The sequence below is a fragment of the Columba livia genome, chromosome 1 (assembly GCF_036013475.1).
Source record: "Columba livia isolate bColLiv1 breed racing homer chromosome 1, bColLiv1.pat.W.v2, whole genome shotgun sequence".
In the NCBI taxonomy this organism is placed as follows: Eukaryota; Metazoa; Chordata; class Aves; order Columbiformes; family Columbidae; genus Columba; species Columba livia.
Window position 1 is genome coordinate 120,904,268 of NC_088602.1, and position 19,850 is coordinate 120,924,117.

The window sequence follows — 19,850 nt, forward strand, 5'->3', positions numbered from 1 at the left end:
GTTGTTGAGAACTACAATTACTTGGTTGAATTTTTCTGTTTTTACACTAGTAGATGAGGTAGTCCTAGTAATGCATAAGCTGGTTTCAAGGCTTGGGTTCAAAGTGACCCTAGTGAGTAATTTTTCAAAGCTGTTTAAGGCTGCAGATGAGACATTTTAAAAATGTGGTATTGGGAATTTTTCCACTTTTGCATTTGCCGTTCTATTGCTGTATAAAGTGAGGACAGAGAAAATATTTTTGGTTTTAAGCAAAATTTTGGAAGAACTGTCAGTGCTTCCTTATTTTTCGTCATTTCTTTACTAAGTGTGGCTAAGTTGACTTCAAAATTACTGTTGAAATGGGACACTACTTTATCAACAGAATTGACAAAGTATTTTAAAGGCAAGTCAACTAAATAATACCTATTAGAACTTTTGTGCTGCAGATAACTGATTTGGTTAATAAGGAGATGCACAATTTGCAAACTATCCCAACACATACTTTTAGTCCTCCTAATATGCTGATTCACATACTTTCGTATCTGGTTTGAATGACCTGATTATCAGTGTCCCTGTAGGGCTAGTAGTATACTTTCAGCATGCAGTGGGAGTTACGTACCTTTTTTGCTCTTGGATTGAATGAAATCTAGTGTTTTGTGCAATAAAAACACTTTGAGGAAAGTCTTCCTTTTTCTCATACAGTTTTCTTTTAATAGATATTTAGGATTTGACCATGCTGCCACGCTCTTTCACATCCGTGACAGTGCTGCTGATTCTGTAGAAAGACCGATCTATCTAACAAACACATTCAGTTTTGCAGTCCTTATACATGATGTTGTGCTACCAGAAGAAACAAAACCAATGTTTAAAGTAAGTTGCATTTCACTGAAACTTTTTACCTAATAGTAAATGCTTAAATATCATGCACTTTGTTAAATTGTAACATTGGTCTTCATTGTTCACTGATCTAGGTCCAGAACTTCAGTAAACCGGTCTTAATTCCGCCTAATGAATCCAGATATATTTTTACACTTCATTTTATGCCTTCCACATCATCTGTTCATATAGATAACAATATTTTACTTATCACCAATGCTTCTAAATTTCACCTACCTGTCCGAGCATACACAGGATTTTTAGATGTAAGTATTTTCTTTTTTTTTTTTTTTAAGCTATTTTAGACTAATAAAGAGGCAGGTCTTTACTTCTATAGGAGGATGGCTTTTTTAATTGCAGAATTATTTTGCGAGTTCTTTTCTTAAGCAGCTTTGGTTGCTGCTGAAAAATTGTTTTTTGTTCCTTTTATTTTTACATAGAAAATTCACAGAATTTTGAGGTTGTCACAGAGCTGCTATATTAGACTTATTAATGCATTTGTTAATGAACTTAGAGCTTGAGTACATTTTATATTTAACTTATGCTATAATACCTTTATCGATCTTTCTAGTACTTCGTATTGCCCCCCAAAACTGAGGAGCAATTTATAGATTTTGGCATATTGAGTGCAACAGAAGCTACCAGCATTTTATTTGCAGTCATCAACAGCAATCCAATAGAGGTAAAGATGAATTTATTTTTAGTTTGCCTTTTAAAAAAATTACATCGGTGTTGTTACTGAAAACAGTATGTTTTGTTCTTTTTAAGCTGGCTATAAAAAGTTGGCATGTTATAGGGGATGGTTTGGCCATAGAACTTCTAACAACGGAAAAGGGAAACAGAACAACAATAACTGCAAACCACCATGAACTACAAAATGCCAGTGCATCCTATCAGTCCTCAGTAAGTAATCTTTTGACTCTGTTGCTTAAAAATAGGTTTAGGAGGAGAAAAAAATAGGCAAATCTGTGCGACTTCTTGCAGTTTCATTTTAGCAAGGGAGGGTAAGAATTCTTAATTTTCATCTGAATGTGAGCATCATAAAGCATGTAGAATTTCTTTATATTAAGAAGGATTATTATGTTCAGATTTCATTAGATTTTCAAAGGGGAAATGGTAACCTCTGTGCCCTCAGATGATACTCATTATTTATTTGGGAAGAGTGGAATTTATCATTTCAAGGAATAGATAATTTTTGTGTTAGTAACTCGTGTTTGAATTTTTCTTTTTACCACTGATAGTTATTTTAAATGGATTTTGGTTCAGTTGAAAGAAATTAGAGGGGATTTGGTATGTTTTTTAGTGAAATTTCTTTCTAGCTAATGGAATACAATGGACAACTTTTTTTTTACTGTTTACAGGTGATACTAGCATCAGGTTATTATGCTGTGTTTAGAGTAAAACTAATGGCAAAAGAACTTGAAGGAATTCATGATGGAGCTGTACAAATCACAACAGATTACGAGGTAAATTTATTGTATATTCATGGGTGTAGCCCAAATGATATGTTCAGTTCTTGAGAATGAACAGATTGCAGTACCGGGGAGAAACTGAGGTTGGAAGGGACCTCTGGAGGTCAAGTTCTCTGCAAATTAAGCCTGCATCAAACGACAGTAGTGCCACTTATGCTGTGTCTGCTCTGAATGAAAGAAGAATGCCTTTTATTATGATTTTCATCTGGCTTTCAGAAATACTTATTTACATCTCACCTGATGCTTTGAGGTATGGATTCTTCAATGACTTGATACATCCTCAAAGCATCAGTGCATGGATCTTTTGGCATAATGCATGCTGACAATGTGCTTTTTGGTACATTATCAGTTACTGACACTGAACTATCATTTCAAAGTTTTTTTGTCAAAAGTCAATGTGAAAATTGTTTTGGAGAAATTGCAGTTTGCTGAAAAGTAATGAAACAGAGTAAGGGAGAAAAGAGCAAACGGTTAATTCACAACTTCATATGTCTGTCTTGTTAATAAACTATTTTGCAGCAGAGAGAGATTCTAATCCATAATGGAATCTCTATTTAATATCTTTAGGTGATATTATATAGAAAAAAAAGTGACACACTGCCTATGAAGTCAGGAAACTATATAGCTTATTGTGGTGTTCTCATGAAGACAGAGAAAATGAGAAATTCCACATTTCTGTGTTGTGGTTGAGATGCACAAAAGACATAGACCAAGTTCTTCCAGGACGAAAGTAGTAGATGCCATTTATTGCCATAAGTGCATTTTTATACAGTTTTACCAATTAATGTGTCTCTTCATTATTGGTTACAAGTTACAGCAGTAACATCTCATTGGCTAATTTTGCTATCATCAGTGTTACTCTTCTACTCCCTTCTCTCTCATGGGTACATCCTTAACATCTCTGGATACTCCTTTACTCGCATCTTCCTCACGGGTAGGCCTTCATATCTTCAGGGCTAATTTCTGTTCCCATGCCCTCCGTCAGGGGATCCACGGACCCACCGTAGTCCCCCACATTCCTGCCAGTTATCTGAGATTTTGAGCTTTTTAAATGTGTTTGTACATGTATGTAACACTTCAGTTACAGCATCTGAAGTGTTTTTATTTTCTTGCATGTGCTTACAGGTTATTCTACTTCTATTAGTAGCTTCAATAATATACAGAAAGGGTCTCACTGCCATCCCTTCCATGCTCCTTTTTCTAAGTCTACATCTGTCTTGAGGTCTTACGATGACTTCCAATGTTTTTTGAGAAGTTCAGTTTGTCCTCTTCCCTCATGCTCACTTACTTTTAATGTTATCGTTCCGTTTTCCAACAACGTAAACCCCACTTCAGTGAGACAGACCTCTATAATGCCCCATTGAAGAGCTTATATTTTAACTATGCTTTTCTGTTCCATTTAGAATGATGCTAATTATGACTGAGCAAAGGTCAGTCAATATGGAGTGGCTCTTCTGAATATGATGATGTGTTGAAATGTTAACTCATCTCTCCTTGTTTGAAATGTGTATATAAACCTAGACTATATTAATTGTAGAATTTCAGAATTGTGTTATTGTATGCCATTTAAAAGTGGAAGAGACATTTACAGGCTGAAATGTAAGGGTTTTTTTTTCTTTTTTTTTTTTTTTTTTTTTTCCCCTCCAGATTTTAACTATACCAGTGAAGGCAGTGATTGCTGTAGGCTCGCTGACCTGTTCGCCAAAACATGTTTTTCTTCCACCCTCTTTTCCGGTAAGAGAGTTGAGTCATAGCTTTACAAGTTTTCTTGCTGTGTTTTTTATTTGTTTGTCCTTTTCAAGGGAAACTGCTGTCTTGAACTGTCGCATGTCAAAATGCTGAAGAGATTGTGCTATGTACCAAACTGTTATGATTCAGTTTGTAGCTATTTTGGGGGATTTTTTTTTTCCCCCTTCATCTCCTAAGCACGAGCTATCCCTACATCTCCTCTGCTGCCTGCTTGGATGGGATCTTGGAATACTGTTACAATCCCAAACCTGATTCTTTGCAGCTTTATTCTATAGCTGTGGTTGTTGCCAATTCATGGGCATTGGCACCAAGAGTAAGAGAGAGATGAAACTACACAAAAGCGTTTTTCAAATTCCTGAAGTCTAATACCAAAGACAGCAAAGTCAGCTAATAAACTGATGTTTCAGCATAAGATGTCCATGGTCTCTGTGGAAGGACTGTTGCGTTGTTTCCACACTAAAAGTAAATCTTCTCAAGGGTACATGGTAGAGTACACGAACAGGGAAGCAAGAAAGCTCTGTGGGTCTACAGCTCCCTGCAAAAGTACATAATGTCTGTGTTCATCTCTGCTCCTGCAGTGGTGTTTAGTGGGTGAGTGCTGGAAGCAGCTTTTTTGCTCAGGGCTACAGACTCAAGCAGCAAGCTGTTAACAGATAATATTTTTTTCTCACTTCTCTCTTATGTGGAACGCCACAGAACCATAGAAGCATGGGCAGTCAAGGCATATTGACTTGGCAATTGGTATTTCATTGAAGTCTGAACTTTTTATGTGACTTTATGATGAGTGGGAAATGTAACATGGTGGAAAATCATAGGGAGAGAGATTGAAAACTGGGGGGGGAAGTAGCCAAAGGAGACAGAGGTGGCAGTTTTCTGAAAGGATAGAACTAACTCCATGCATTTGGTGGAAATGTTTTTTTTGTTTCTTTGTCTGTCCTGCATAGTCTTAATCTATTGTAGAGCTCTATCTGTTCTCAACCTCATCTTCTGATGGCTCCTTAGTATCCTGCTTATCTTACAGTTTGTGTACTCTTAAATAGTTATTTTTCACTGGCACTTTATCAAATGCTTTACCTCATGTCTGATAGATAAATGATAATTTTTTGAACATGTAGTGCAGTAGTTCTCGTCAGAGGAAGTTTGGTCAGTCAGCAGGACTTGAGTAAGTCATTGCTACATTTGCCTCATTATCCATTCCGTCTTCCTCCTGATCTCCTGTTTCACACATTGTTCTCAAGTCTTTTGCTACTCTTGAGGTCAAGCACTCATGCTTACAGTTGCATGGGTCACTTATTATCTTTTATCTTTATGATCTATGTTTCCTATTTGACTATATGGCCTCACCATTACATGGATACTTATGACACTGACTACTGTATCCGTAACTTCATCAATGAACTCCTCCATAAGCCTTTGATAAACTGAAATAACTTAAAGGTCTGTAGAATTTTTTTACAGTGAGGGTGGTGAAACACTGTCCCAGGTTGCCCAGAGAGGTGGTAGATGCCCCATCCCTGGAGACATTCCAGGCCAGGCTGAATGGGGCTCTGAGCAACCTGATCTGGTTGAAGATGTCCCTGGTCAGTGCAGGGGGTTGGACTAGATGACCTTTCAAGATCCCTTCCAGCAAAAAATATTCTATGATTCCTTTTCTTTTACCACATACAAAGCAGTTTCTGTATTCTAATTTAACTATCCTAATTCCTGGCTAGATCATTGTCCCTCTTGGATGCCACATTAAAATATTTTGTTCCATTTTGAGGAAGTAATTTTTAGTCTCCCTTTATTTTGGTGTAACTGTAATAGCTAAAGAGCTTCTTGATATATCTTAGGATATGCCCCAGGTGTTGGTTAGCTTGAATGTTTGTTTTGTTTTGTTTACTTTTGTTTGGTTTTGGCAGGTACTACTTCTTACAGCACCTGTATTTATCAGCCTCTAAGGCGTAGTTTCATTGCTGTCATCATTCTTTCTCTTCCCCAGACTGCTGTGATTTTTATTGGCTTCATGCTCTTTTCTAGAAAATGTTTTCATGTAATTATTAATTCAGCAGACCTTTGGGCTCCTGCATTTTTTGTGGGAGTGTAAATTCAGATATAATTATCACCTTTGACAAGATTCTAGGCTGTTTTCTGTGTTCAAGTGCCAAGCTTTTCAGAACATTCAGCTTCACTTACTACTTCTGTTGGTCACTCAGCTCTTATGATATTTGAGAACACTGACAACAGACTTCTCTTTTCTTGGATTCGTTTCAAACTAAGCTTCTGATAACTGAATTCATGATACTTCTGCATCTAGTTGTTCTGTAATGCCTCCATTACTTAGGAAAATAAGTAAACAACATCCATTCTTCTTTTTTCAGTGTTTGGTAGAGAAATTTGACAGCTATAACATCCAGCAATAACGAGGTGCTACAATTTTAGTAACACTTGTTTTTCAGTGCAAACCTAAGATGTAATTCTCCTGCAGCTGACCAGTTCCCAGTGCTTTTGTCTTTGTTTATAATTTTAGTGTATTTGTACCAAAGTCTGACTCTTGGTTTTCTGTAGAAGTTTGTCAGCAATACGCTAGTAGTGTGTACAAGCCTTGTAAAAGTCAGTGTCTTGATTTAAACACATCTTAGCCGTGGTGACTTCTGCTTCATAATGGCATTTTTAGCTTACAGTAGCTTTGTTCTAGCTTTGTTATTGCTGATGGGTAAAGTTGTCTTCCATTATCTGTTGTTTCGTGTTCAAATGCTGTATAAGGGTCTTAGTAAAGGACCCTTATATTTGTTCTACGGAGATTAAGAAACATTCATCTTGCCCAGTTGATGGCAGTTTGTTACATATAGGATTCCATAAATGAAGCTCAGATATATCTCTTATTCAATTTAATGGGACTATACTGTTTAGAGATTTCTTCTTCTTTCTTTTTCTGACAAACTGTTACTATTTGAGACTGTTACAGTACATGACTATTTCCTGAGCCCACAGTCAAATTTTGAACCTGCAAAAGTACGTCTCTCTCATCTGTCCGCTTCAGTCCTTGCCTTGCTGGCTTTCTAAAAAGCTGAAAGCATTGATTTAAGGGAAACATGAAAAACTCTAGTAATTTTCATTAGAAGATAGTATTTAAATTTTCTTGTATTTGTTCATTTTATATAAATCTGACAAAATGTCATTGGCCCCGAGTTGCATTTTGTTTGTTTGTTTGGGTTTTTATTTGTTGTTTACTTGTCAGGGCCGGGTTTTGAGATAAGGTGAAAAGCATGGACACAGAATTCTTGGTTTACAAGTGAGGACATTGTAACGATTCTGATTGTGACAAACAATTAAACTACAGGTTTTATGCTTAAAAGCTAAAATATTTGGCTCAGAAGAGTAGGAAGGGTGTAAAAGCGTGGGGAAAAAGCTTGCCCTGTTTTCTTTTTAAATGTAGTTATTTTAGTGCCTGGTGTCTTAATTTCATTGGGAGTGGGAAGAACGATAAATAACCCTCTGCCACCTGTAGTGTTCGTAATTTGCAGCTTCACTCTACTGTTTCTTACAGATTATTTCTATTTACTAGCAACTATGTACTCGATCTCTTACAAGAAGCTTCTTTGCCTACTATAATAGGAGGCTCAGAAAACTGGAGTTTTCTCCTGCCTTTCCTCCTGTGGTGCCTTTTAAGCATGGATTAAGCAGAACGGTTGTCTTAGCTCTTCAAGACACTTAAGGTGTACTTATTTCTGAAAGAGGGATGAACTGTGTTTGGATGCAGATGGAGGAAAGGGTACAACTTCACAGAAACTTACCTTGAAGTGTTAGAAGTGGCTTTTTTTTTTTTGAGAAAGCATAGTTTAAAATCACAGTTTAACATTTCAGCTCTACTGTGGTCTTTGCCAGCCTGCATAAATAAATGCATATGCTAGGGGAAAATGCGTATCCTGCAGACTTTTTAACTCTTTCTTTTTTTTTTTAGGGGAAAGTAGTTCACCAAAGCCTGAACATTATTAACTCCTTTTCTCAGAAAGTGAAAATACAACACATACGCTCCCTATCGGAAGATGTAAGGTTTTATTATAAGAGGCTAAGAAGTAATAAAGAAGATTTAGAGCCAGGGAAAAAATCAAAGGTTTGTTTATGCCTTATTTCTACACATTTACATGCTCTCTCGTATATGTGTCACGTTTTTGTGCTCATCAGAAATCTTCTTTTATCTTTGGTCATTAGATTTACTCTGCAGTTTCTTAATTGATCTGCTCTTATCTGTTTTGCAGATTGCAAATATTTATTTTGATCCTGGTTTACAATGTGGAGATCATTGTTATGTAGGATTGCCTTTTCTGTCTAAATGTAAGTAACATTCAACTTTATAATGAAAATCTTTAGGAAAAAAAAGTTTTCTCCTTAAGCCATGATTTTACATGAAGATTTTAAAAAAACCTTGTTTCTTAAAGCGGAATCTAAAGTTCAGCACAGCGTAGCAATGCAAGAAGATGCGTGGGACTCTGACTGGGATTTACATGAGAATTTATTCAAAGAATGGACAGAAATAAAAGAGAACTCAAGCCATAGGTAAGTATTCTAAAACTGTTACTTTCTCAGGCCTTAAATCACTAGTTAATTCTGTGTTATATGTGCTCTTATAAAATACAGAGTTTCTTAATACCGCAGTGCTCTTTAAAGAGAGCGTTTTAAAAGTTAAAACACAGTAATATTTTCCTCAAGTCAAACACAACACCGAAACTTACTTTTCCCTGGAGTATGCTGCAGTTTTTGAAAAGATGGCAACAGCAAAATCATCTTTACACTGCAAAAACTTCCTAAAACACATTATACTGTCTGTGCAGTATCCCTGCTTAATCTGCATTGAAGTTGTAACCTCAATATCCCTCCTAAGATTTCATAAAGTGTTCTATTGCTATTATTCTGAGATGATTGCATTTCAGTGAATTATAAAATTGTCTGGTATTTCTCTGCTTCAGCCAAGTAGAAGGTGATTAAGGATTGTTATTTCATTTTTAGAAAAAGTCAAACTCTGTAGGCTGCTCTGTACCTTTCAAACATCTACCTTCTCATACATGAAGTGATTTAATCTCCAAGAGACATAAGTTAGCATTACCAGCAAGGGCATGTGTCTTTTGTGATGATAGCACCCAGACTACCATTTAAAAAAAGGTATTCATATTTGCAGAAAAACAGAATGATTGTATGTAGCTAAATAGATTAACAAAAGCGTCTCTCCTTTATCACTTTTTTGTTATAATGCTGATACGTCAGTAACTCCTGAACAAATTTGATCTAAACAGAATTCTCTATTTAGCCACACTGGTAACTTTCAGGAATGTCCTATCACCTGCACTAAGAGGACAGTAAAGGAAAATTCTATGAAAAACTACTTCTGAATAAGTAGCAGTTCTAGGTATTCTATACAATATTTTAATATTATTTAATGTATTATATAATCTGAAATTTTTCATGCTTTTTAAGAGAGTTACAATTAATCAGCTATCCAAGGTAGCGTTCAGCAAAGGAGAAACTGCTCCTTCTGAATACTGAGACGTTCCAGTGTGGGCATTTGGAGTCTCTCCAAAATACATCTTTAGGTTTGGAGTCTAGTGTTTCATCTGGTTTGCTGACTCAAGAACTCAACGCTGCTAGTCTTGCTTCAGGTTGCGGTGTGGAGCTTGTAGAACAGGAATCAAGTGTGTTGCAGAGGTTGGTTAATAGCAAAGAAGTTCATTCACTGATGGAAAGAGTAGCTGGCCCCAAGTGTGCCTAGTTCAGATTTGCTTTAGATTTCTTCAACAGGAATATGGGCACATACATCCATGTATGCATTGCAGATTTACGGTATGTTACACGTGTGCAGCCACAATACGCTTTCTGGATAGTGGATGTCCGGATGTTGGATTGGAAACAGACTGTGGCAGCACTGATTTTTTTTCTTTCTACTGTTTATACCTTTACAAATAATCAAATAAGTTTTGGGTTATTTTTCTTACTGATCTGAATCTCAGTTAAATTCTCAAGATTTCTTTCTGCAGTAGTAGGGGCTAGGTAGGCACTTCCTAATGACAGGTAAAATGTGTGTCTGTGTCCAGAGAACAGTGATTTAAGAGAAATGCAAATACTGAAAGATTTGTGATGCGTTGCATAAGTCCTACCACATTTTCTGCTCATCTTTATCCATAAATAGGCCAAAACAGAACTTGGAAGGGATGGATGTTGGCAACAATACTTAAATAGAGAATATCTTTAGAATCTTTGGGTTGGGCGTGTTTTGACAGTTTCTGTTGTGCTTTTTAATAGCAGGACATATGTGCAGAGCTCAGTGTTTCTTTTAATTGCGTTCTCAAGCTAATATTGTTTTCAGGGTGCTTTTAAGCATGCTGCTTTTCCCAAGCTTTTCCTATTTTACTCCCGTGAAGTAAGTTTGGTGACTATTTCTCCAGACTGAATGCTGTCTTCGAAGTAGACACAGATCTTCAGAAGAACGTCCGGTTGAAAATTACAGCAGAGGTGACCTGGCCTTCCATACTTAGCTCACCACGACATCTAAGCTTCCCTCTTACCAGTACAAACAGTTCATCAGTAAGTTATTTTGCTAAAAGAATGATTTTGGAGGGACTGCATTTTGAATAAGTGCTTCTAATCGCATTAACCCCAGTATAAACTTTACAAAAATTGTGTTTCTGAATAGGAAGAAGAAATTTTTCTAGAAAATCCAGCTGATGTTCCTGTGTATGTTCAGTTCCTGCCTGTTGCTTTGTATTCGAACCCATCCACCTTCGCTGATAAAATGTTAGAACGGTAAGTATCGTTTCAGAGTGGTTAGGCCATTCTCACTCTGCAGCAAAACGCATTTTACATAAAACACATGTGGTATTTGGTGACTGTGTTGGTAGTTACAATTCTGGCCACTTCTAGAGTTTGAGTCATTAGGCCAGTTGAGAACTGAATCTGGGCTGATTGCCATGGAACTCACATCCGTAATTTTTGCTAAGCTAAAATAATGTTTACATTTCTTCCTCAACTTGAAGTGTGAGGGTGGGAAATAAGAAAAATGGAATGATCCTTTCAGCTGCGTATAATTTGAATCCTACCATAAGTTCTTGATTTGTGCTAAAGTCCTTAAGTGCGAGTATGTCATCTTCCCTGATCTGGGGAAAAAATTGCATATCTGTTTCAGGTTCAATTTGAGTAAGCCAACTAATTTCAACCTGAGGACTCTGGAGTTCCAGGTCTTCAGAAATTGCGTAAGTATTTCAATAGGTTCTTTAGATTTTTAAATGTAGATATTTTAATGTTTTAATACTGCTTCAGTTGTGCATCTCTTCAAGTTTCGGTATTAGTATGTGTGAAAAATGTGATGCTTCTGTTGGATATTTTCAGGGAATTGGGAAAAGTATTTAGTCGTTTGTAACAGTTAAAATATCACTTTTTCTGTATGCTCACGTTATAATAGCATTGCAGAAGTTACTGGAGACTGTGTTTATTGTTAACTGTTACTGAAATATGATTATTTTCTTTGGTGTGGTGGCTGGTAGTTCGAAAATTCGCAAAGTACTGAGTTTTCCACTGCTTTGTTCTTTATTTTAAACAATTTGAGTTTTGTGGACAACTTTAAGTGTGCGCTTTTTCATATAGAGCATGCCACACCCCAAACACTTGCTTTTTCTCATCCAATATATACACCTTTCATCTCCATTTACAGGTAGTTTTAGATTAGAAATCTGATGCTTTCTCAGTATCTAACAGCAAACTTAGCAGAATACTCTTTTTTACGATAGGTCTTCTATTTTAAGTTTGCTCTTCCCCTTTTTTCTTTACTTAGGAAAAACAATATTCTAAAAATGTTCTAACAATGGAACATTTTGAGGGTAGAAAATATTACATAATGGCTTAATGCTAATTTGTTGTTAAATATACATTTAAAAAACTTCTGAACTCTTCTTTTTCTACTAGATCTTTATGAATCCACGTATGTGGCTTAGCTCAGTTGTGTCTTCCTGTGTTCTGCTTCTGAATAAACACAGGTGTTTGCTAATTAAGTGGGGAAATTCTTGTGCTATCAGACTTTGTGGTTGAAAAAAACCAGTATATCATTGGGTAGTATGCTTCTTTATGACAAGACCAATTTTCTAGCTGAAATAATGTGATCTCTATCATATATATGTAAAAAAATTCATTTTTAAAAAAGTGTTACTTTGTTTTTCCCACTCTCTTTAAGGTCCAGCCACTACAGAGCACTGTAGGACTTACAAAGGGCCTGGCTCGTCAGTCAGTTTTAAGCCTAATATTAAAACCTGGTGAGAGAAAGTCTGTCAAAGTAAAGTTCACTCCAGTTCTTAATAAAACAGTTTCATCATTAATTGTTATCAGGTATGAGAGATATTCCTGAAATGAGTGTGATTTTTTTCTGATGGTTTTTATTTACGTACAAGATCATATTTGTGATCTGCTGCCAATAAGAAACTATTGCTTTTACAAGAATAATAGTAGAATTATATGTGTCTGAAGAAATATTTAATTTAAATGTAATTTTGATATGTTTTACAGTAGATAAGTTGTATTCAGTGCATATATATATAAAAAAATATAATAGAAATATGTAATCCGCTGTTATACTTGAGAGACTTGAGTTTTAAATACATACTGTCTTGAAAGCAGAGACTCTAGTTATAGATGGCATTTGCAAGATCAAGCTACAAGTCCAGTCTTTGTAGTAAAGAGCTCTGTTGGAATAACTATTTCACTTTTGTATCAGGTGTGATAAATTAATATGATGATGAAGTAGAAACTTTAGCCAGTACCTGATAGGGCTCTTTATTTGTACACTATGTTGTGATTTCTTAGGTTCTTGTCTTGCAAACTATGTTTGAGATGCCCACTATTCACTTGCGTATTGTGGGGAATTATCTGTGGAACCGCTTATATTTCTGTCCTCCAGATTTGGGATATAACTCCATAGTCTAGAGAAGCTTGCGGGAGCAATAGACTGCATAATTCTTTTATGAATGTTTCCGCTTTTTCTTTGTATACAGAAATAATTTGACTGTAATAGATGCTATAATGGTACAAGGACAAGGAACGACTGAGAGCTTGAAGGTTGCAGGCAAACCTCCTGGTCCAGGAAGCTCTTTACGCTTTAAAATCACAGAAGCATTATTAAAAGACTGTTCAGAAAGTGAGTACTTTGTGAGCTACTATGCTGAACAGAAAAGACATTTTACGCGTACAGCTTGAAATGTGAAAGTATTTTTCCCCTCTTCTAGTGCCCCAGAAGTTTCATTCCTTTGAATACATTAAAATGACTTCTTCACTTAGGCAAAGAATGAAATATTTTACCTTTTTCATTTCAATGTGAAAATTAGGAATGATGAAACAAAAGCCCTTCATCTGCTAAAATTCAAGATAGAGGAGGTGAACGTCCTAGTACACTTACTGAGATAATCTCTAATTCCTAAATTTAAGTAAAACTGGATCACAGATGAAACTTTCCGTATACTTTTTTCCCCCCTCACACCTTCAGTATCTGTGTGCACACAGCCAATGTGGAAAAAGGCAGAGTGTTTTCTTTGATGCAAATTAAATCCCAGCTACATTCTACACTGGAGTCAGAAGTTTTCTCCTCAGTGGCCCAGGCTTGCTTCTGAGAAAAGAGCTAAGAGTATTACTAAAGGAACTGGTAAAAGAGGTTTAGTTTTATCTGGTATTAAAATCTGCTTTGTCACTCTGCAGATTTCCGGACATATTTGTAAGGTGCCACGTTAATTATTATCTGAGATAATTCTGCTTTTTCTGAGGGATGAGACAAAAAAAACTTCATGTAAAGCTTAACCTCTTCCATGTCATGGTTTAGGCATTTTTTTGCTAGTAAGATAGTTGTAGCTCAACCATGAATTTTATTTTTAACACACAAAACCAAGTTGTAATTCTCTTCATGGTGGCACTTTTCCCAGAATACCACAACACTAAGCAGTGCATCAAAGAACTTTACAGCTTAGGTGATTTTCTTTGTGAGGCAGCAGTGCTATCAGAGGTTTGGTGGCTTGTGTTTTTTCCATGATGATTTGGAGTGCTCTGGAACTGTACAAGTGCCCTGCCTTGATGGTGATGAGAATTTGGCCGCAGAGATCTGTTCCTGCAGGTTACATAAAGATTTCCATGGGCCTCGCGGGTCCCCTGTCCTGCTGCAATCCTGACAGAGCTCTTTGGCTGTAGAATATAACGGAGGACACCTATTTAGCACAACACTAACCACTTCCTGCTGTTCGTTTCTAGAAATGAAATACAGAGAACCGAATTTCACACTGAGAAGAACATTTAAAGTGGAAAATACAGGACAGCTGCGGATTAACGTGAAAACTATGGAGATCAGTGGCTATACGTGTGAAGGATATGGATTTAAAGTAGTTAACTGTCATGAGTTTGCACTAAGTGCCAATGCCTCTAAAGACATTGTCATATTGTAAGTGGTTTTTCTTACACCTACATGGAATCTTACATTAGGAATTCTGTATACCTAATTCTGTTTTGAAGGAAAACTCTGTTGGTTGAACTCTGAGGACTTTACTTAAGCTTTGAGTGTTTTGGGTTTTTTTAATACAACTTAAAACGTGACATTTTTCAGTTTTCTTGCAAACACTATTCGATACTTTAATAACTTCAAGTTTTCAAACTGGCTATAGTATCACTTTCATTACTATCCAGTAAGTATAACTTACTGGGTTGGAATAGTGTTACTATATGTTTTTAAAATACATTTCCTTCATTTGAGTTGTGAATGCACATGAGATCTAGATTTGCATGTTTTTGGTGCATTGCAGTAAACAGAAAAGAGCCTTTAGACTAAGGATTATTATCATAACGCACAGCATTGGGGTCTTGAATATTTTGTCTATTGCCTAAATGACGGTTGTTTAATTCTGTCAGTTTTTATTGTAAAACATCTCTGCACCAAAACCAATCTTTTAACACTGCTTGGTTGTGAAGTTAACCATTCAGAATATGCTGTGTGAAAAGTTCAGAAGATGCTGCTTTTCTGCAAGAGGACATAGAAGATATTGCAGGCAGTGAAACTTCACTGGTGTTTCTGCAACAATTATAGTTTGTGATGAGATGGAAACATAACGGTGATGTTTTTGGAAAGAGATATTGTTGTGACTTAAATGTGAAGTGTTTAAAAACTTTATAGCTCACAGAATAGTTGGTTCCATTGCTTACTTACAGCTGCTGTGATTTTTTTATTTTTTATTTTTTTTACTGCATTCGCAGCTTTCTTTTGACAGATTTGGTCAAAACTTCATTTCAGTTATTAGAATATATCTTTATATGGTGTTTCGGGGCAATCTAATTTCAGGTGTGTTAAGCATAGGTGGTTATGAACTGAGTCATACGTCTTGGGGTATTTGAAAGATACTCATAGGTATTTTTAGGCTAATTGTGTGGATGATTATTAGTCGTACTACTAGAACTGTTTGTTACAAATGTTTGATTGGGATGACAGGCATAGGAGTAATTGGTGGACGTTTTGTTGTTGTTTTGTTTGGGGTTTTTTGTTTGTTTGGGGTTTTTGGTTTGATTGTTTTTATGTGGTTTTGGTGTGAGGTTAGGGGTTTTTTTTGCCTTTTTTTTTTTTTTTAAATTTGTGAGTAATATAAATGACCACAAACCCTTCATGCTGTTCATATGAAAACTTCTAACATGCTTTACTTTGTTTGCAGGTTTACACCTGATTTCACTGCTTCCAGGGTCATACGTGAATTAAAATTCATCACCGCAGGAGGCTCGGAATTCATATTTATCTTGAACGCATCCCTTCCGTACCACATGTTAGCAACGTGTGCAGAAGCGCTACCCAGGCCCAACTGGGAACTGGCCCTGTACATCGTCATCTCAGGAATGATGAGGTAGCGTGTGTGCGTCTGTTCTTATCGGTGTGTGTGTGTGTGTGCACAAACTGCTGCTGCTTGAATGCAGGTTACAGAGGAGCGTCTGTGTGTTCAGTGCGTGCTGTGATGGGTGTGAAATAAAATAAGATGAGGTGAAAAAGGAGAACACATTAATAACCAGTACTGTGGATTGAGTGTGAATGGTTTAAGGCGGAGGAGTACTGGCTTGCTGTTCAACCTGAGGACAAAATAATATACTTCTTGCCTTGGGCCTGTTTCTTTAAGTGAGATACATACTCCTGTTAACCCTCATAATGTGTAGGTTTTTGATAAACAGTCACACCAGTCTTGAATCAGATTGGGTATGAAAGCATTGCTAACCATGGATTCCCATAGAAACATCAGCATTTTTCTGGAGTGTTGTGCTTTAGAGGGGCATGAGGGAGTGACTGCAATGAGCTTAGCAGGTGCCTTGGATTAATTTAACTTTGCTGCCACTTGGATGTGACAGACAACTGGTGATACTAATAATGGGATTTCTGAGAAGCTAAAGGGCATTGTTGGCAACTCAGAGGTTACGTAGTAGCGTATTAATGTGCTTTTTTCTCAGCAAGCAGATGTTTGTTAGCTATGACTGGTTTAAATATGGGTTGAAAATTCCACTCTGTTTTCCTAGTCTAACCTCTACCTCTCTTTATTTATTTGGAATCTGAGGTTATAAAGAATGTGTTCCTCTCACCTTTAGGATGTGAGACACTTTCCCTCACTGCCTTTATCCATTAAAAAAAGCCAGCGTAGAAACTAATAGCGTAAGTTGTTACTTACCAGTAAGAACAAAGGATGTTTTACTTTGTCATTAGTGTTAAGCTTATATCTTCATGTGAGATGGATTTCTGCTGTAGATGCATGTGATGAGAAAGTGGTATTTCTGTGTGCTGCAAATCCAAAGTATTATTACAGAAATGTAATATTTTTGCCTTTTTTGTTGTTTTCTTCATATTAAGGTACTGGCTCTTCCATTTTCCTGCACTGTATTACACAAATGCTCCATTAGACTGTCTTTCCTTCTAGGGATTAATAAAAGAAATAGAGAAGATAAACTTACAGCCTCCTTCATTTTCTGTTTTGACTGTTTAGCACTTTCCTAAGTAATGCAGCGTTACTTAAGAAACTTTACTTTCCTAAGTAATGGGAAATTTTCTTTTACTTAGGAAATTCTTTCCTGACTAACACTGCATTACTTAGGAAAGTGCTGAGTAAGCACTTCAGTGGCTATCTTCTGTATATTTGCTAGAAATTCATAAGCTTATAGTTTCTCTTTAGTTTGTTGACAGAGTAAATAATGCTTGTCAGCTCGTAAGTGTAGTTTGCGTGGATAATTTCATAGGTATTGTATTTATTAGTTAGACTTTACAACAGAATACTAAGCCTTCTTCTTGCTGTGTCTTTTTCCTCCAAGTGCAAAACATCCTTCTTAGCAGCAGACTAGAAGAGAGTCCTAATGTAACCATTTCATAATACTTCAAAGGTTGTATGCACAGACAGGCTCCAACTTCTCGGATGCCATCACATAGGGGTGTTACTTCCATATTGTTGCAAAGCTGTCCTTAATTGCTAGGAGTGAACAACTCTAGGAGTTTGTCTAGTTCATGTTTTTAACTTGATGAGGTGGCATGTATTGTTGCCTTCCCTAAATCGCTATTGTTTTGAGTTGTTAGCACACTTGTGGCTCTAAGTTTTGAAGACCAGCATGATACGATGTGTACAAGAACAACGAAGGAGCCAGTCCTTTTTGGGAAAAACTTACCAGCTAGGCGTGTGTGCTCCAGGATAAAACCATGAAGGGAAGAGGGATGTGCCTGTGATCATTCTTGGGTGTCTAGACTGTGTTCCTCACACTTATTTGTTTTGTCATTTAAATGACGTGAACACTCTAAGCTAGTTTTTTCTTTTTTTTAATAATAACTTTTTTAAAAAGCAAAAACCAAACCACTACTGTTCCCACCACCACCACCACACCAAAACCAGAATGTGCAGTTAAAAAGATGACTAAACACGGCTTGTTCTGTTTTTATTTCAAAGCTGGTATTTGTTTATCAGAGCACCAAAGTTGGCCTCTGTAAAGGGAGTAGAGTCCTTACCCAGAGAATGGTGGAGAAGGAGAAGCCCTCGAGGTGACCTTTTGCAGGAGCCTCCGCTGCACAACCTCTGCAGAGCCCAGCGTTGATATTATACCGTGAGGGGAGCACTGTGGGGCTGAGGGGGGGTGTCTGCCCAGCTCACCAAAACCCTGTGCGTTCCGTCCTGAGTTTGCGTAGTGGATGGTGGTTGGTGCAAACACGACGCTCTTGTTGGTGTTAGGCTTGTGAAACTTTCAAATAGCATCATGGATTACAATTAGTAAGTGAAAGACGTGATGTCTTATTCCTTACACCCCAAAGTTAATTCCATTTGCGATGGCATGGCACCCAAGGCAAGCATTACTCTTTTGAGTAACGGTTTGTATAAGCTTGTCTGACAATTTCCCCTATTGAATTTAACTTTTTTGTTGCTGGTTAACATCTTGGATGAAAATTATTTTTCTAATCTTCTGCCATCTGGTTATGCATCAGGAATCCTTTTTAATCCCTGGGGCAGGGAAAAAGCACGGGTAACCAGCTCCCAACAACTGAGTTGGCCTCCAGAGTTGCTTTTAGTTTTGGTGATGGTTAAAACATAAAAGCTATCTAGACTAGATCATTTTATCTGAAGTTAAGCAAGAGGTATCTCATCCTTTTGTGTGAGTTGATGCTGGTTTTCATAGATTTGGCTTAGAAAAACTGGCAGTCAGAACAGGCGGGAGAACAGAAACCAAAGTTGCTAATTTAAAGTTGTTTTCTCATCAACTTTGTAGGGTAATAGGCAAGGCAAGCTCTAGCCATCGCCATTGTGTCTCCTCTCCCCAAAAGTCCCACCTGTTAGAAGATGAAATCGATAGCCCTGTGATGAAGGTCTCTGCAGTGGTTTTGTTGCTTCATTCAAAAATGTAGTTCACTGCAGTGCATTATGTAAGTGGAGAACTTGTAAACACGGTATTGCAGCAGATGCAGTTGGCTGTAAAACTCCTTGAAATTGTGCTCTTAAATGTTACTTCTTGAGCAGCCGTGCAGTTCTCTACAGAGGGTCTCTGCCTTTAAAATGGAATTGCACCAGCCAGCTGTGAGAGCTGCTGACCAGCTGGATGCCATTTTGATATTTTAATTATATCTCTTATTCCTCTTCTGGTTTAATATTGTTGGCAACTGTATGTCAGACTAGCGTCTAGCTTATGTTCTCAGTGTTAGTGATGTGTTATATCATGCCAGACTTGGATATTTTATGTTTCTGTCAGATGAAGTTGTGGTTTGGATGCAATTTTCAGCTTTTCAGTACAAGATAAAACCTTTTTGTGTTGTGATTAGATTCATTAACCTTAAAATGTTCGAAACTAAGAAATACTTAGATAACTTCCTCTCTTCTCTGCAGTGTGCTCTTTCTCTTGGTAATTGGAACAGCATATTTAGAAGCTCAAGGAATTTGGGAGCCATTTAGGAGACGCTTGTCCTTTGAGGCCTCAAACCCTCCCTTTGATATGGGAAGGCCACTTGATCTCAGGAGAATAGTTGGAATTTCATCTGATGGAAAGTAAGTCTGTTTGGATTTTCTGTGGGATGTTTTCCCCTTTTTTTTCTTCTCTTTAGTGATAAGGCACCAGTAAGAAATTAATACTGCTTTTTAGAACAGGTGGATGAATAAAGATTCTCCCAGTTACTTATAAAAAGATGGCTTGAGTAAAAAGAACACCAAAACCAAACCCTGCCAAGTCTCCTCTTCATGTTCTCGAAAATGAAATTTATAGACTGCAGAAAAAATGCAGGCCAGAAGTTCCTGCCTT

At 36.9% G+C, this 19,850-nt stretch overlaps 1 protein-coding gene across 1 annotated transcript in view; it reads left to right on the forward strand.

The window, feature by feature from the left end:
* Positions 1 to 19,850, forward strand: part of TMEM131 (transmembrane protein 131) — a 102,977-nt gene that overhangs the window by 66,408 nt on the left and 16,719 nt on the right. Inside the window, exons 14-30 of the mRNA XM_065075545.1 lie at positions 696 to 849; positions 951 to 1,121; positions 1,427 to 1,537; positions 1,624 to 1,758; positions 2,217 to 2,321; positions 3,975 to 4,061; positions 8,020 to 8,172; positions 8,318 to 8,393; positions 8,498 to 8,615; positions 10,496 to 10,634; positions 10,744 to 10,853; positions 11,233 to 11,299; positions 12,274 to 12,425; positions 13,088 to 13,230; positions 14,328 to 14,514; positions 15,770 to 15,955; positions 19,442 to 19,600. Of these exons, the coding sequence (XP_064931617.1) occupies positions 696 to 849; positions 951 to 1,121; positions 1,427 to 1,537; positions 1,624 to 1,758; positions 2,217 to 2,321; positions 3,975 to 4,061; positions 8,020 to 8,172; positions 8,318 to 8,393; positions 8,498 to 8,615; positions 10,496 to 10,634; positions 10,744 to 10,853; positions 11,233 to 11,299; positions 12,274 to 12,425; positions 13,088 to 13,230; positions 14,328 to 14,514; positions 15,770 to 15,955; positions 19,442 to 19,600 (2,253 nt within the window). The remainder of the gene's footprint in view (positions 1 to 695; positions 850 to 950; positions 1,122 to 1,426; positions 1,538 to 1,623; positions 1,759 to 2,216; positions 2,322 to 3,974; positions 4,062 to 8,019; positions 8,173 to 8,317; positions 8,394 to 8,497; positions 8,616 to 10,495; positions 10,635 to 10,743; positions 10,854 to 11,232; positions 11,300 to 12,273; positions 12,426 to 13,087; positions 13,231 to 14,327; positions 14,515 to 15,769; positions 15,956 to 19,441; positions 19,601 to 19,850) is intronic.